Source organism: Parambassis ranga, chromosome 4 (assembly GCF_900634625.1).
Source record: "Parambassis ranga chromosome 4, fParRan2.1, whole genome shotgun sequence".
Lineage (NCBI taxonomy): Eukaryota > Metazoa > Chordata > Actinopteri > Ambassidae > Parambassis > Parambassis ranga.
The window spans coordinates 13,525,113-13,540,393 of NC_041025.1; the positions used below are offsets into that span (position 1 = coordinate 13,525,113).

The following is a 15,281-nucleotide window of genomic DNA, read 5'->3' on the forward strand; positions in this document are numbered from 1 at the left end:
TTCACAAAAACAATGATTTTCTTACATTTCTATGCTTAAGACATTTCAGTTACATCAAATCACATAATGTTAACCCTATACTTTCTAGATTTGTATATTAAATACAAATCACTAGACTCAAAGTCCACTCAAGTAGTGTTGTATAATTACTCAAAGTAGATACAATTCTTTCAAACACCCTGTTTGCAGTTTAGAATTTCTTTCTGTTGATGAGTCACATTATTGGTCTGTATCTTTGCAGACTGTGACACTCTGTGTCTTTGGATTTTCAAGAAGAAAAATGTTACAACAACACAATATTAAAAAGCGTAATTCACAGACAGCTTTATTAAAATCTAAAAATGTAAGTAATGATAGTTAAAATTAATAGCCAAATTAGAACTGCTTGAACTAAATTCTGATCCACAGCTTCATTATATTTGTAATAAATGGTCCTCTTGATGAATTCAAGTTTTTATATTGACAGGAAAAAAGGACATCTCGTATCTGACCTAAAGTCTATATGTGCAGCCTTATTATATTTTTTTCAATCAGATATTATGAAGTGTTTCATTATATATATATATATATATATATATATATATATATATATATATATATATATATATATATGTATATATATGTATATATGTATATGTATATATATATATATATGTATATATATATATATGTATATGTATATATATGTATATGTATATATATATATATATGTATATATGTATATGTATATATATATATATATATATATAAAGGAAGAATGTAGAGGTTTAGAGGTTCTGTTGATATCACAGTCTAGTAGATTTCAGAACCAGAACAGAACTGGACCAGATGCAAAGAAAAATGTACATGAGGTGGTTCATATCCCAGGATTCACCGGTGGCTGGTGACACTTCTTACAATAAATAATATCTACTACTGGGCAGGAGTGACATGATAAGTGTATGGCCTGCAGTGTGTGTGTTTGTGCTCAGTCATGATCACAAACATTGAGAGTGTGAGCTTAGTAGTATTTTCTTTCAACTGATTGTGATAAAAGAATTTGGATACAAAAGGTGTGAATCCTGAAGTATAATGTTTTAATGTTTATTCTCAGTACTTTTTAGTAGGATTTGTTTGTTTGATTTCAGCATGTGGAGGATGAGTATATGAAATGATAAACCTCTTAGGATAAATAACTAGTAATTTGTAATAAACAGCACAAGAAAAGAGTATTTTAGTTTCTTCACTTTATTTAAAGTTACAGACTATCCATTGAAATCACCAATGCTTATTTAAGACAGAAAATAGGATGAAATATGGCTGAAGGCGAATAGACTAAGCACACTGAGCGGTGCAGCGACAGGCCACGTGGGCCTCTGCGGTATCCCTCAGGTCAATGCTCTTCTCATAGATGCTGCTCAGACCCTCAGAGCGGCTCATGCTGGAGTCTGCAAGAGCAAAGAGAGTAACACAGTCAGTTGAAGATGACAAGGCAGATGTTTTTCATTTTAGGATGGAGCAATGTTTTCTTGCAGACATACCAGCAGGCAGGCAGTGGTAGCCCACGTTGACAGTGGTGGTTCTCACAGGCATGCAGCCGGGCAAGCAGCGCAGCACAGGCTCAACAGAGTAGCACCTAGACTCCTGGTCGTGGAGGGTTACGACCTTCTCCAGCTTCACAGACTCAAGCTTCATGAAACACTCTGGAGAAGTGGAGGAAAATGATGTGTTTATGTAGGCTTACATGTAACAACCTCTTAGCTGTAGAGAAAAGTTAAACAGTAAGTATTACCAGAGGCATCACGGCAGCTCTTTCCAGGCAGAATCCAGGAGTGGGAGTAGCTGACTGCGTTCTTGCTCACACGCTCGTTGGGGGTGCGGAACTCCTGTCTGATTTCTCCGTCAGCCTTTCCACAGAGTCCACAAGTCTGTCCTCTCATCCAGTCTGCAACTTTAACCTGAAAGGCAACCAAGAATATTTATGAATATTTAAGAATTTTTATGTAAAAATATCAATGTGAAGAAATGGGATAGGTTAGAGGAAGATTTGTTGTATCACCTTCAGGGTGTTGGCATCGCAGAAGACTTCCTGAAGACCATAGCTAGGAGCGTGGAGAGCGATGCCCTCACCTCTCTGTCTGATCTGTATTTTGCCTAAAATGCACACATGTACATAATCGTCAGGCTTGAACAAAGTTTGTTGAGTTTAGCAGTTAAATTTGGTTTGATAAAATACCTGCAGGGTGATGATATGGCAGGTTGGCGAGAGGGATTTCCACTCCATTAACTCTCACCATGATAGCATTGTCCTTGGGAAGGAGGTCAATGTCACTGTAGAAAAACGTGTTAATGGTTTGTTGTGTGATTTGTGATTGTGTGATTGTTAAATACTGGTTAATCTTACATGTCTGCAATCTTCACATTGATCTGGTTCTGTTCCTGTGCTTGGTCTCTCTTCAGCAGAACTATGAATTTGAGCTCTGGTGTGCAATCCTGAGCCAAGACCTGATAGCAAGAGTGTGGCATCTCATTCTTGAATTTCCTGTTGTTGAATGTGATCACTGTGTCTTTGATCAGAGTGCATTCAGCTAGAGTACAAAAAACAGAAAGAAGGTTTGTCAGTCTGAATAATAGGCCATAATATTATGGGATGTGCTCTGTTAAAAGTCCTCACCTGCATGAGCCTTGGTCAGCATGTAGGAGAGCTGGTCTCCCCAGTTGGTTTGGTATGGTTCCAGTTCAGCAGCGGTTTCTCTGATTGGCAGAGAAACAGGAAGAGCCACTCCAAGTTTGTAGATGGTTCTCTGTAAGGTTACAAAGCAGTTACTCAAAATGCACTGCAAACATCCTCTATGTATAAGCAGGAGGGAAAAAAACTCACCCTTGGTGTTTTAAGCACAACATTCAGGCTCGTCTCAGAAGCAACAGCTATAGTCAGTTTGATCTCGTTGCGAGCGTTCTTGACCTTTACCAGGCCCAATCCAGCTTTCAGAGCGAAACAGGAAATGTATTCAGAGAGCCTAGATGGACATAAAGCTCATTACTTTACATTCAGAAGTGTTGAAAGCTGGTGTTTCGCTTTAGTGTGTGACATTACATCTTTGCGTAGGACTTCATGTTTGCAGGAAGCCTGTCCCAGGTCAGCTTCAGGCGGACTGCAGGCTCTTGACCCACAAGACCAGTTTCAGCTGTGATCACAGTGTCATACTGCTTGCATTCAATGCCCCAGGCGATCTTGGCCTTAGAGAAAATGTAGATCATTTGAATCTCAAGCACCACACTAATTTCTGTTAACTTGTCCTAAGAGGTTTTACCATAAGCTTGTGGTTGCTCAAAAGCATTCCGTCAGCACAGATTCTCCACTGGTCTTCTGCAGCCAGGTTGGCCAAGATGAGCTGCAGTCTGGCTGTAGCCTTGTCAAGGTAAGCTGCAATCTGGTATCCCTGGACCTTGTGGTCGGCTCTCACAGCACGGACGAGGATTACCACAGCAGGGGTGACAGAGTTAGCAAGGTACTTGGCCTGAAAGTGGAAAGAGCACATTGAGATTAATCAAAGTATTTGCATAATGAAAAAGTAAATAAGGATGTTGTGATCTCACCTTGTTAAAGATGGATTCAAAGCTGTAGGCGCTGCTCTTGCTGTTGGGGCGGGCAGCAGAGAGGGCATGCTGTGAAAAGAAACACTGCATTTAGCTTGCTGTAACAGAGTGCATGGTGAATGTCTAATTCTCATTCGATAATTACCTGGTGGATGTGGTTCTTGATAAACTTCATGGAATACAGTTCCTGCTGCATTGGTAAAGGATAAATTAATTCCTAATGGTTTTACAGTTGTTTGCATGGTAAGAGGTTAAGTTGACTCACCTTAGACAGGGTGCTGGACCTGGAGGAGCTGGAGCTGGAAGAGCGGCTGTTGGACTGGGCAGAAGAGCTATGGCTTGAAGTGCGGCTGGAGGAGCTGCTGGAGCTGCTGGAGCTGCGGCGTGATTGACTGCTGGCGGAGCTGCTGCTCGCTCTCTTTGACTTCTTGCTGATGGGGGCATTAACGTCAACCATCTTACTTCTGTGGCGAGAGGAGGAGCTAGATGAAGACTTGGAGGACACAGAGGAGGAGACGCTTAAACGGGAGCTGCTGGAGCGAGAGCTGCTGGAGCTGGAGGAGGCTCCGGTGGCGTTCTTCAGACCAGGAACCAGGATTTTCTTCAGTTTCATCAGGACATTCTTGTCCTCGAGAATTTCCTCTTCCTGGCTTATGTTAATCACTTTAACGATCTTTTCTGCTGCCTTATCTCCAACCTGAATCTCAATTTCTACCTTCTCGATGACTGGTCCGGCAACTAAAATACACAAAATAACATCATTATTTTCCTTCTTACTGCTTATAAGTCACTCAGGTTTATAATGTCATAATTTTCACTTGCCTGGAGCAACCTTAACTAAAACAGCGTGCTTTCCGATTATGTTGTAGAGCGTGCAGTCTCTGATGAAGGCAGCATTTTGAGATTGAATCTCAGTGCAAGCCTTGATGCCGATGGTTTGCAACGCTGCACATGTTTTCATATCCCAGGTTCTGTGGAGTTTCAGTTTATTGGCAACTCTTCTTGGAAGGTCTGCAGGAATTATTTCAGAGGATGCTGACTGTAAAAGCAGAGCAGATGTCATCTTGTTAGTTTGGAACATGGTCGATGCTTGTGTTGGAAAAGGCAGTGAATCAAACTCACCATGCCACCAACCACAGAGGTCATCCTGGAAAACTTTGAGGAGAAGGTTTCTCTTGAGATCTGTGCTGCAACTTCAGCTGGGATCACCGGTGTGAATCTGGCAGCTGGGAGGTCTTCCAAGTTTCTGGCAACAGCGAATGTCTCAACACTGTTGAAGAAAAAAAAACAAAAAGGGTTCAGCTTTAGAGAGAATATACATATCATACATGTTACTCTGTTAAGGACAAATACATACACTGCAGATGCAATGGTGTCAATGCCCTGGACAGGCATGAACTGAAGCTTGAAGTTTCCTCTAACCATGTCAACCCTTGCTTCCATCTTTGCTGGAACAATGGTGTGAACTTTGGCTCTTGACAGCAGGGCAGCCTGGATCAAAGCAGTATTCACTCCCATCACTGCATAGGTGTGGATAGAGACACTGCAAGAGGCCAAAATAATCGTCATTAATATTGAATATATTTGTTTTTTTTTTTTAAACATCTGACGGAATGAGAAGAAGCTTGTCCAGTTCAGCACCGACCTTGGAGAGATGGCAGCCCTCATGCTGATATCAGAGTTCAGGAGCTGGGAGGCATGGAAGCTTTCAGGCAGAGGAGGTGTGATGGTGGCTTGCACTATGGAGAATAATACATTTTTAAAAAATAGTGTGAATAATTGTCTTAAACTAAGACTAAGACTAAGACTAAACCAGAGCTTAATCTAGTTTCCACTTACGTTCAACAGATGCAGCAGCCACAGCAGCAGTATAGAAACTGAGCTCCATGGGCAAACCAACAGCGGTGGGGAGGATATGACGGACTTCAGCAACCAGCATAGGTTGAGCCAAATGCATTGCGAAACCAGTCAGCAGAGCATCCAAAACCCTTCTGCCATGAGCCAAAACTGCAGGTCCGGTGGCGACCTGGAAACATAACACCGTTTATAGTTTCAGATGCAACATTTTCAGGACGAGAAAAAGTTCTTGATAGTAGGAAACATACTACCTGAATCATCTGATCAACGATGGCTTTGTCAATGTTGGCGAATGCAACTTCCTGTCCGAAGAGTTTCACATGCACAGAAGCCAGGGGCTGGCTTGAGGGATGGGCTCTCCACTCAGACAGCTGTGACAGGAACAAGAGTGCCAGTTAAAAACAACAGCTCATAGAAATGTTGCATTGTTTTTTTATGTTTTTCAAACTTACAGCTTTCATGACTTGTTTCATCTTGGTGATTCTGTCTGCATTCTCAGGAAACTCGTGTTTCAGAATGGCCTCCTGGACTCCCTCAGTTCTCACTCCCACCTGAAAAAAAGCCATTTTATGGGTAAGTAAAATTATTGCTCACAAATTTTGTGTTCATATTAAACAGACTGTTCAGGGCTAGTAATAAAAAGTCATTAGTCATTTTGAGTGTCACACCTCCAACACATCAGCATAGGCTCCGGCCAGGTAAGTACGAGCTTTGGCAACAATGGCTCTTGGCAAAACGGTGGCAGCATCATTAATGTAGAATGCAGTGGCAGCAGCACCCATCATCAAGGGGTCTGATGGGGGGCAAAATAGAGAGAGTTTTTTTTAAAGCTGTGATTTAATGTGAAATCTGTGATTATTGTTGTGTTCATCTTCTTACGGTGGTAGATGTCAGCGTAGATGGCTCTGCTGTAGCGGAAGCTCAGTCTATCGAATTTGGGGTTGAGGATCTTCACAGCAACGTTGCAGGCAGCAGCACTGAGAGGACAACAAAAAGGTTTTAGATTCTTGCTTGCTTAAATGTAAAACAAATTTGAAAACAAGATTTTGGTTCTTACACAGAAGCAAAGTCAGGTGCGGTGTTCTTGGTCATGGCCTTTATGTAAGAGTAGACAAAGCTAGCGACCTGCAGGTTTGCTTCCTTCAAGAGGGCATCTGCAAGAGTTGTCACCAGACCCATGGGCAGCTTGGTCTCAAACAGAACAATAGCAGCAACCATACGGAGCTCTGGGTGGAGAGCCTTGTCCATAAACAGCTGCACAGCCATTTCCTGGATCTGATTAACATGGAAAATGCTGTAAGTACCACTGAACAAATACAATATTTATTGTTTGTGGCTGAGTCTTACCATTTTGGGTTCCCTCTTAGCGATGTTTCTCAGGGCCAGAACAGCATCAACGTGAACTCTCAGTGGGAGATTGGCAGCATCCCTGCCAAAGCCGGGCAGGAGCTTCATGATTGGCTTAAGGCTAGCAGGATGTCCAGCATTTCCCAGAACTTTAACAGCGAGCACAACCTCCTCAATTGCTCCTCTTTCAAGAGCCTGGATGGCGATTTCATGGATGGGCTGTGGGAGGAATTTAATAAAAAAAAACAAAGTTTAGATCAGTCTTCAGTGATTTTTACTTGTATTTAACAGTAAGTATACTAGGTATTAATGATACCTACCCTCACAAATTCAGCAGGACAAGCTGGGTTCTCTGCACAGAACTTAGCAACCAGGGTCCCATAGCCCAACATGACAATCTCACGCAAAACTGCATTCTCCTGGACGTTTTGGTGCGTAGCCAAGGCCTGAGGAGAAGTGGAAATAAAGAAGTGAGTTTACAACACAGAGTCCTACATTTTTGCAAACATGCAAGAAAACTTGAAGTTTGTCTTGCCTCAGCAACCTTGATGGCCTCCACATCAGCTGTCACCAAGTGCACAGATGCCAACAGAGCCTGAGCCACTTCAGCATTAGTCAGCTCACCAGCAACAAACTTCTCCTTGATGAACTTCAGAGCAGTGTGTGTACCAATGGCAGGGACAGCATTGAGGATCCAGTGCCTGGGAAATACAGTCAATGTGGTCAATGGTTCATGCCATGTTTGTTTTAAGTGTTCTTCTCTTAGTAGAATATGCAGTTACCTGTGGTCAGGTCTAGCTTTGAACTGAGCCCAGAGAGCCTCAATACTCTCAATTCTGGCCACACGCAGCAGCTGGACGAGCTCAATGAACTTCAGAGGGGCATCTTCATGTACTTTGGCCACGTTGTTAGTAACTATGTGGTTCAGGACCTCAACAATCTGACGGCAAATAAAACATTTTCTATGATTTGTTGCTACAGGACAAATTGAAACCTAGCAATGAAGAAATGTCTTCTGATGTACCTGAGCCTCGGCGTTGCTAATCCTCAGAAGCTGGATGGGTGTCTGAAGGAGCTCACTGCCGAACTCGTACTGCAGGGATCCACGGTGAATATATTCAGCTCTGATGGGTTCCACTGGGGTCTTCTTGATCTCCACAAAGGTCAGGGCTTGCCTGTGTGAGCACACATGACATGCAGTGTGACACTTTGTGCTGACAATTATACTTACACCTCTTTTTGTGAAACCACTTACCTGGCTTCTACCTGGGCAGCACCGTTCAGGATGTTGAAAGGTGAGAACTGGATGAGCTCAGTAGCAGCTGCCTCCAAGATCAGGGCGCCGGTGGGTGCTGGTTTGATGACGTAGTTGAAAGCAGCTGCTCCCTTCAGGGTCTTTCCTCTCTGCATTGAACAAAACCCCCAGGATTGTTTAAATTAAGATTAAGAATGAAGGAGGACATTGGGTTGTAGTACCAGCAGCATACATTAAAAACAATCAAAGAACAATAAGAGTCGCTGAAGCTGCTTCTCGGTTTGTCCACAGTGTTGTGTAAGATAAAGTCAGCAGGAAATTCTACTTACAGCCTGACACTCAGCACATCTCTGTGTGTAGCCCAAGCCGATGTTCTTGACGATTCTCTCCTGGCAGTGGTTCAGGTCCTTGCTCTTGGTCATTACGATGCGGTCAGCCTTTGCGTCCTCACTGATGACATAGTGGGTCTTGCACACACCCTGAGCTCCAGGCTAGGACACAAAGATACAGCATTGTCAGTAAGGGCTGCAGCACTTTGTGAGCAGACCTCTGTGTTTTTAAACTGATTCTTACCTCTTGCAGCTCGTACACGTTCTGTGTCTTCTTGATGTTCATCTGGAAGATGTTAAGGATTCCCCTGTAGACATTCAGTACTGTTGTAGAGACGCCAGCTGGTGCGAACACTTTGCCGACAACACCATTGGCATACTCAAACTTGATGGGTGTCAAGAGCTGAGCAGCCAGGGCTGAGGTGAGCTTGGTGGCTGGGATGAAAGCATCTTTGGGCCAGATACCACTGTACTCAAAGATTTCAGGGTCCACAAGCTACGAGGGAAAAGTGGATATATTGTATCATAATGTTATCATGTAAGATTGTCTCTGTGTTTCTTGTACAGCTGTATTAAAACACATGGTTTTTACCTTCAGGATGAAGGTGTTTGCTGCGGCTTCACTGATCCACACTTTGCTCAGGACTTTCACTCCAGCACGTGCCAGGCCCTCCTCAGGCAGGCCAGCCATGAGAACTGCTTCATATTTGTACACATAGGTCTTTCCAGCAGCAAACTCAGGGACTGTAGTAAAAGAGAAGAAAGCAATCAGACACAGACCATCCACAACACTATTTATCTTAGTTATTTAATAGAAAAAAACTTACCAAAGTTGACCTGGTAACCGGCTACAGGTATGAATAGAAATAAAATGTTAATGCAGTATTAAATAAGGACAAACTTAAATACACATTAAGGGCTGTATACTGTCACTAATGACAAGAATATTTTTTTTCACTTAATGTGGAATCATTTTCTTGTTTTTCCAACTCTGCATTTAATTTTAAGAAATGAAACTTTAAAGTAGTAAGTATAAAGACATTTAAATGCCTGGAAGTATACTCACCAACAAGGGCCACAGTGAGAGCTAGTGCAAGCACCCTCATGGCTGGTGGATGTGAGTATCTGCAGCAGGAGGCTGCCTTTTAAAGGCGATTTGTGCTGAACAATTTATCATTAACTAAACATCAGATGTCATTGTTGTTGATGTTACCTTGCCCTGATCACGCAGATAACACAGAGCAAATAAACGTATCAAAGGCATCACAGTTGCCACGCATCAATGACATGCTACTTTTTTTTATTCACATGATTTGAAGACACGCACGTTTTATCTGCAGCGCTGTTTTCTAACATTACTGATTTAATATATTATGATAAATGCAAGTGAGGTGTACAAGTAGTTTGGATTCTGAGGTTACCACGATTTAATTTTACAGACTGCCACATGCTACCCAGTGATGACATTGTTACACTGCTTCTGCACAAAAATGAATGTCACTGTGTCCTGACCTGTGAATTTTTCATCCTCCTCTCACCCTGCTCCAGGGATCATTGACTCTAACACAGAACAGCTCTACAATCTACTTCACTGTCACTGTCACACTCTTTCAGATGCTGATTTTATTTGATCAAATATGTGAGGGAAACATTGATGTTCATGTTCAACCTGTAAGTTAAAATGTGCATTCACCCACACCTACACCCTCATCAGCTTGTGACATCCAAAGTGAGAAATATATTCAACCCACAGTTTTACAGGCACTAAAAAGACATTTATATTTCATTTTTACAAGAGGAAACCAGTATGTGTATGTAACATGTGGTGTCTGTGTGCCCCAGTTTTAACCATCTTTAATTGAAGCCTATATTTTTTACTGACTGAAGCCTGCAACTCAGACATTTTTACTTTATTTTAATGAAATTTATCAACATATTGATGAAGATTCTAAGTCTTTCAGGTTCCAGGCTGCTTGGATGAGCAGCGAAACGTCTTCAAGAAAACTCTGCAAGTCCAGACGCCTTGCTCCAATCTTCTCTACAAAATGTACCGACTTGATTTCAAATATGGGTTTAAAGCAGAGATGAAAATAAAACAATACACAATAACAAGGAGAAATGCTCATTATATTGATTTGGCTAATACATAGAGCTGGGACTGATTGTGCCATTACATATGTGATGAATGTGACATATTTATCCTTTGGATATGAAGCATGTCTGCTTCCTCAAAAATAATTTAGTATTTATTATGTCTTTTTATTTATAACACAAGTTGTGGAACATTAAGGGATCACCGATCCCTTCAATTGAGGAACACAATACTACGATGAGCAGCAGTGGGTTTCTTGGCGTCTGTTCGCCTACAGTAAGTGCAGCTCTGGATAATTTGCTTCAAAAATCAGGGACATCAGTATTTTGTGACTGTGATCCTGAAAAGAAGATGGAAAGTGGTCAAACTGACCTGTGGTGTTATGGAGCCCATCATTTAAAGTTCCTGTTGCTTCAGTAAAATGTGTCAATATTTACAGACAGATTTCTGGATCTCCACTTTTACATGTACACATGGCCCTTGTAATGCTATGCAACTGTGTTTAATTTAATTATTTATTTTTCTATACATCTATTATTTAGAGACAAAATCGAATTAATTTTGTAATTAATTATAAATACTTGAGTGAGTGACCCAGCTGTATTGCAGTATTACAGTATGTACATGTAAATAAATTATATTTCATTAAGTTATTTTATGTCGTGCTTCTGTTCAATTAGTAATTGTACAGTTCATTTTACGGTGGTATTTTTTTGTACTTTTACTGTGGTGAAAGGAAGTTGTGACATTAGGACGTTTGTCCCCTCTCGGACACCGTACGTAACGTCGCAAACAGTCTGGCTCATTTTATTTCGTCTCTAAAGTTTCCTGTTTGTTTCTTATATATATAAAAATGTTGCGGTTTCTTGTGTTATTGTCGTCACTGCTGCTTGTCTGCGGGTCCAGTGTGTGTCCGTGTGAGAGGCCGGAGCTCTGTCAACAGGTCCACCAGGACAGAGACTTTGAGGTAACAGCATTTTGTGTTAGTTTCTGAGCAAACCGCTAAAATATAACAAAACCCATCACTAAGACACCGCTCATCACTTCTTACACTTCACTATATGTAGTGCTAGCCAAGTGAAGAAGCCACAGTTTATGGTAAAATCACTGATCGATCACATGATAACGTGAACTTTGATACGAGCATTATTGACTCAAAACTTCACAAAGTGGACTCATTTACCTTTTAATTTTTTTCCTAGTATTTTCTAACAGAGAACAGGAAGTATTTTTTAATGATGCTCGTGTCATCGTTCTCCTTTTTATGTTGTTTCGGTTAGTTGAACTTCTGTTTAGCTTTTTTTTTTTACAGAAATGTATAGTGAAAGAGCCCATATGTACAGAATCCACTGCAGTTTCTACAAAGCCAGTTTACTTAATTTCCACTCCAGCTCTAGCAGGACACAGACACTGCAATGTATCCGTTTTTTGTGAAAGTTTTTGCAAAGGGAAATATGAGACTGTGGTTGTAAAGTGGACAGGAGTAGAGTGCTTTAAAAATAGAAATAAAACAAACAAATAATAAAAAAGAGAAAACATTACATGATCTATATCTGCTGTGCTTTATACATTTTAGTGTTACTTTTATTCATAAGATTACTTTTTATTTATGTAAACTTAAACTTACTTTAGATTAAATGTTTTTGAGAATGAGACCATCCAGATAAATGTTATGTTGTTGATTAATAAAATCTGGATTAAGGATATTTTATTTATTCAATGTTTATGTTTCAGTTTTCTCCTGAGGGATCACCACCTTATAGTGGTCAGGGGGATTGCGTGCCTCAGTGCTTTACCAGCAGAAGCTGGTAAAGCACTGAGGCACAAGTTGGACAGGTCTGAAGATAAAGGCCTGACAAAGTGCAATCCACTTCTCCAGGCTGGCTTTGGACACAGCTAACAACCCAATTCAGCAAGGAAAATATTGTCACTATAAGACCAGAGGAAAAAAGCTTTAACATGAAGTGTACACATGATGCCCCCTTCACATTCTGACTGCCCCCTCATACATGCCTGTCTAGAACCGGCCCTGTTGACGGCCCATTTATTATTTTTACATCTCTGCATCACACCTTTCGATTTTAACATCTAACCTGATACAACTTATAAAATTAAAACTAAATCAGTTATGAGTAAATTTTGTTTTTGGTCTAAACACAAGAACATAAGAACTCAGAAACATGTTCTCATACAGGTTCACTTTTTAAATTTCTGTAAATTAAAAATGGCCTTATGTGTGTGTGGTTTTCAGGTGTTTGTCTTTGATGTGGGGGGAAAGACTTGGAAATCCTACAACTGGAGCATGGTAACAACAGTGGCGACATTCGGAAAATATGATCCTGAGCTCATGTGTTTTGCTCACTCTAAAGGTGCCCGAGTCGTCCTCAAAGGTAAGATAACAATCTGGCTTGAGCTGAACTGTAAGCATTGAGTTTGGTAGAGGTGATGCCCTGTTATTTAGACACTAATGCACTTGCCTCTGTTCGTGGGCCTCTTGTCTCTCTCAGGTGATGTTCCCCTCTCCTACATTGTTGACCAAACCAACAGGACAGCATGGATAACTGAGAAGGTCAACATTGCCAAGAGTCAGTTCATGGATGGGATTAACATAGACATTGAACAGGCAGTGGAGGAAGGCTCGCCCGAGTACCATGCTCTGACCAGCCTGGTCAAAGAGACCACAGAGGCCTTCCACAGGGAGATCTCTGGCTCTCAGGTGAAGAAAATGTCTGCTTCACTCACTGTGACTTTCCTAACCTGAGTGAATTTCATATTTTAGAGATGCATCTCATTAATTTTCCGCTTTTCTCAGGTGTCATTTGACGTCGCCTGGTCACCGAAATGTATCGACAAGCGCTGCTATGATTACGTCTCCATCGCTGAATCCTGCGACTTACTGTTTGTGATGTCCTACGATGAGCAGAGCCAAATCACTGGGGAATGCATTGCACTGGCAAATGCTCCACTCAGCCAATCACTGAACGGTTCGTTGCATAAAAAAAAAATCAGCTTTCTAATGTAGGCTTCTAGTTCTGACCACCAGATAAAATGTTTGTGATGTTTTTGTTTAGCTTACGACCAGTATGTGGATCTGCACATTGATCCGAAGAAGCTAGTGATGGGGGTCCCATGGTATGGCTACGACTACCCATGTCTCAACCTTTCCCAGGTAAGTTATGGATCAGTATAAAAGCTTTTATGATCCTTTGTTTTTTTGGATGAAGGGGAAGTTCAGAAGCCAACCGTGCCTGGGCCTCTCACTGGTGGTGCCTGGAGTGGAGGAGGGCTGAGGGTTCAATGTGAAAAGAATGCTGACAGCAGAGGATGTATTTTATATTTTACGCTCAAACCTGATTGGTTACATGAGTCAATAATAGGAGAAGGAGGGGCTTCTACTAATCAGGTCACTAGAGCGATAGAAAGGGGAGGGAGGAGAGAGTGACCCAGGAGGCTTGCTATGGAAGTGAGAAATATAGAAAGTCTTCTTGATTGAACTTTTGCTAAGCTCCATTTTAAACACTCATATTTAATAACAGATTATAAATACTATAATAATATAAGGCTACATGTAATTGAAGTATTTTAATATCGGATGTGATCAAATCACAGAGACATTCACTTCATAGTGAACTGTAAATGTAAACACCATGTTGTGTCTTTTCCAGGACGGAATATGTTCGATTCCTAAAGTTCCTTTCCGTGGTGCCCCATGCAGTGATGCAGCTGGAAGACAAAAACCATACAAATGGATCATGAAGCAGCTCAACAGCTCAACATCAGGCAGGCTGTGGGACGACAAGCAGCAGGCTCCTTACTTCAATTACAAGGTGCTTAATATGTATTCAGTATTTAAAGTCTAAATCCCACTTTATTTAATTTTTTCAGAAAATACACAGCTGTGTAAGTGGTCCGTTGTTTTGTTGTTGGGCCCTTATGTATTATTTGATGCATTATGTGTAATCTTAATTAAGCTGGCGCCTGACCAGGTTTCACCCCTCCATAGTCTTAAAGATTTACAACTCGACACATCAGGCAGGCATTTCAGACTACGGTTGTCCACCCGCCAAGCTACCACAGTGACACTTCCCAAACAAAGCCTAATGTCCCATTTAAAACAGCAATAAAACATTCCTGCTAATTGCCTTCTCACACCACAAAGTGGAGCCATCAGCACTTTTTATTTATTTCTTACTTTTTCCCTTTTAGGACCAAACAGGACAGTTTCACCAGGTTTGGTATGATGACCCACAGAGCATTTGTCCGAAGGCCAGCGCAGTGAAAGCAAAAGGCTTGAGAGGCATTGGCATGTGGAACGGCAACATCTTGGACTACAGCGATGAACCCGTTGCCAGGCAGCAGACTGCGTTGATGTGGAATGCTCTGCTAGGATGCTAGCTGGAAAATTTACACCACCCGTGAGCCCGCCCTTCTTTGTTGCTAAGTCAACATCCGTCTTTGTAGCAGTAGTGGGGTGTGGCATCCTTCCAACTGCAGGGATGCATACTTGCACTTCAGGGTTTTATTGTGGAGCTTTATTGCTGTTGTCTTTGAATGTAGCTGCATGTCACACATTCCTTTGTGCTGATCAACATAACTGTGATTCCCCTCGAAAAATCCACTGAATTCTTTAATGTAATACACATGCAGAATTAACTGCTCCTGAGATTTATGCACTTTTATATTATTCATAAATAAAACTGAGTAATCTTTAAGAATCTGGTGTACAGATTGTCTTTCTACTGCTTTGACCACATCAAAGATCACTGAGAATTTTTAAAAAGATACAAAATAACAAGGTAAGAAAATAAAACCATACAGAACA

General features: G+C 41.4%; 2 protein-coding genes across 3 annotated transcripts; one reads left to right on the top strand and one right to left on the bottom strand.

Annotated features, from left to right (window-relative positions):
* Positions 1-1,209: 1,209 nt before the first annotated feature.
* On the bottom strand, positions 1,210-9,493 carry LOC114434680 (vitellogenin-2-like). Of its 2 annotated transcripts, none has more exons than XM_028404019.1 (34): positions 9,434-9,493; positions 9,195-9,215; positions 8,960-9,111; positions 8,612-8,863; positions 8,368-8,529; positions 8,039-8,187; positions 7,808-7,958; positions 7,566-7,723; positions 7,319-7,484; positions 7,104-7,229; positions 6,784-7,002; positions 6,494-6,711; positions 6,316-6,413; positions 6,105-6,229; positions 5,889-5,987; positions 5,688-5,807; positions 5,419-5,605; positions 5,225-5,318; positions 4,937-5,122; positions 4,702-4,849; positions 4,402-4,618; positions 3,845-4,317; positions 3,725-3,766; positions 3,580-3,648; positions 3,294-3,500; positions 3,077-3,219; positions 2,861-2,999; positions 2,654-2,783; positions 2,384-2,567; positions 2,216-2,310; positions 2,039-2,133; positions 1,772-1,937; positions 1,521-1,682; positions 1,210-1,427 (listed from the first exon to the last, which is right to left on the bottom strand). In XM_028404019.1, exons 1-34 carry the CDS (start codon positions 9,471-9,473, stop codon positions 1,315-1,317), a joined length of 5,106 nt encoding a protein of 1,701 aa, XP_028259820.1. In that variant the 5' UTR covers positions 9,474-9,493; the 3' UTR covers positions 1,210-1,314. The 2 variants fall into 2 exon arrangements, with proteins under 2 accessions (XP_028259820.1, XP_028259819.1); XM_028404018.1 differs by having other exon boundaries at positions 3,725-3,769.
* Positions 9,494-11,200: 1,707 nt separating this feature from the next.
* ctbs (chitobiase, di-N-acetyl-) lies at positions 11,201-15,174 on the top strand. Its single transcript, XM_028403983.1, has 7 exons — positions 11,201-11,426; positions 12,711-12,849; positions 12,967-13,175; positions 13,272-13,443; positions 13,531-13,628; positions 14,125-14,286; positions 14,666-15,174. The coding sequence occupies exons 1-7, from the start codon at positions 11,313-11,315 to the stop codon at positions 14,852-14,854; spliced, it is 1,083 nt and encodes a 360-aa protein (XP_028259784.1). The 5' UTR covers positions 11,201-11,312; the 3' UTR covers positions 14,855-15,174.
* Positions 15,175-15,281: the final 107 nt, after the last annotated feature.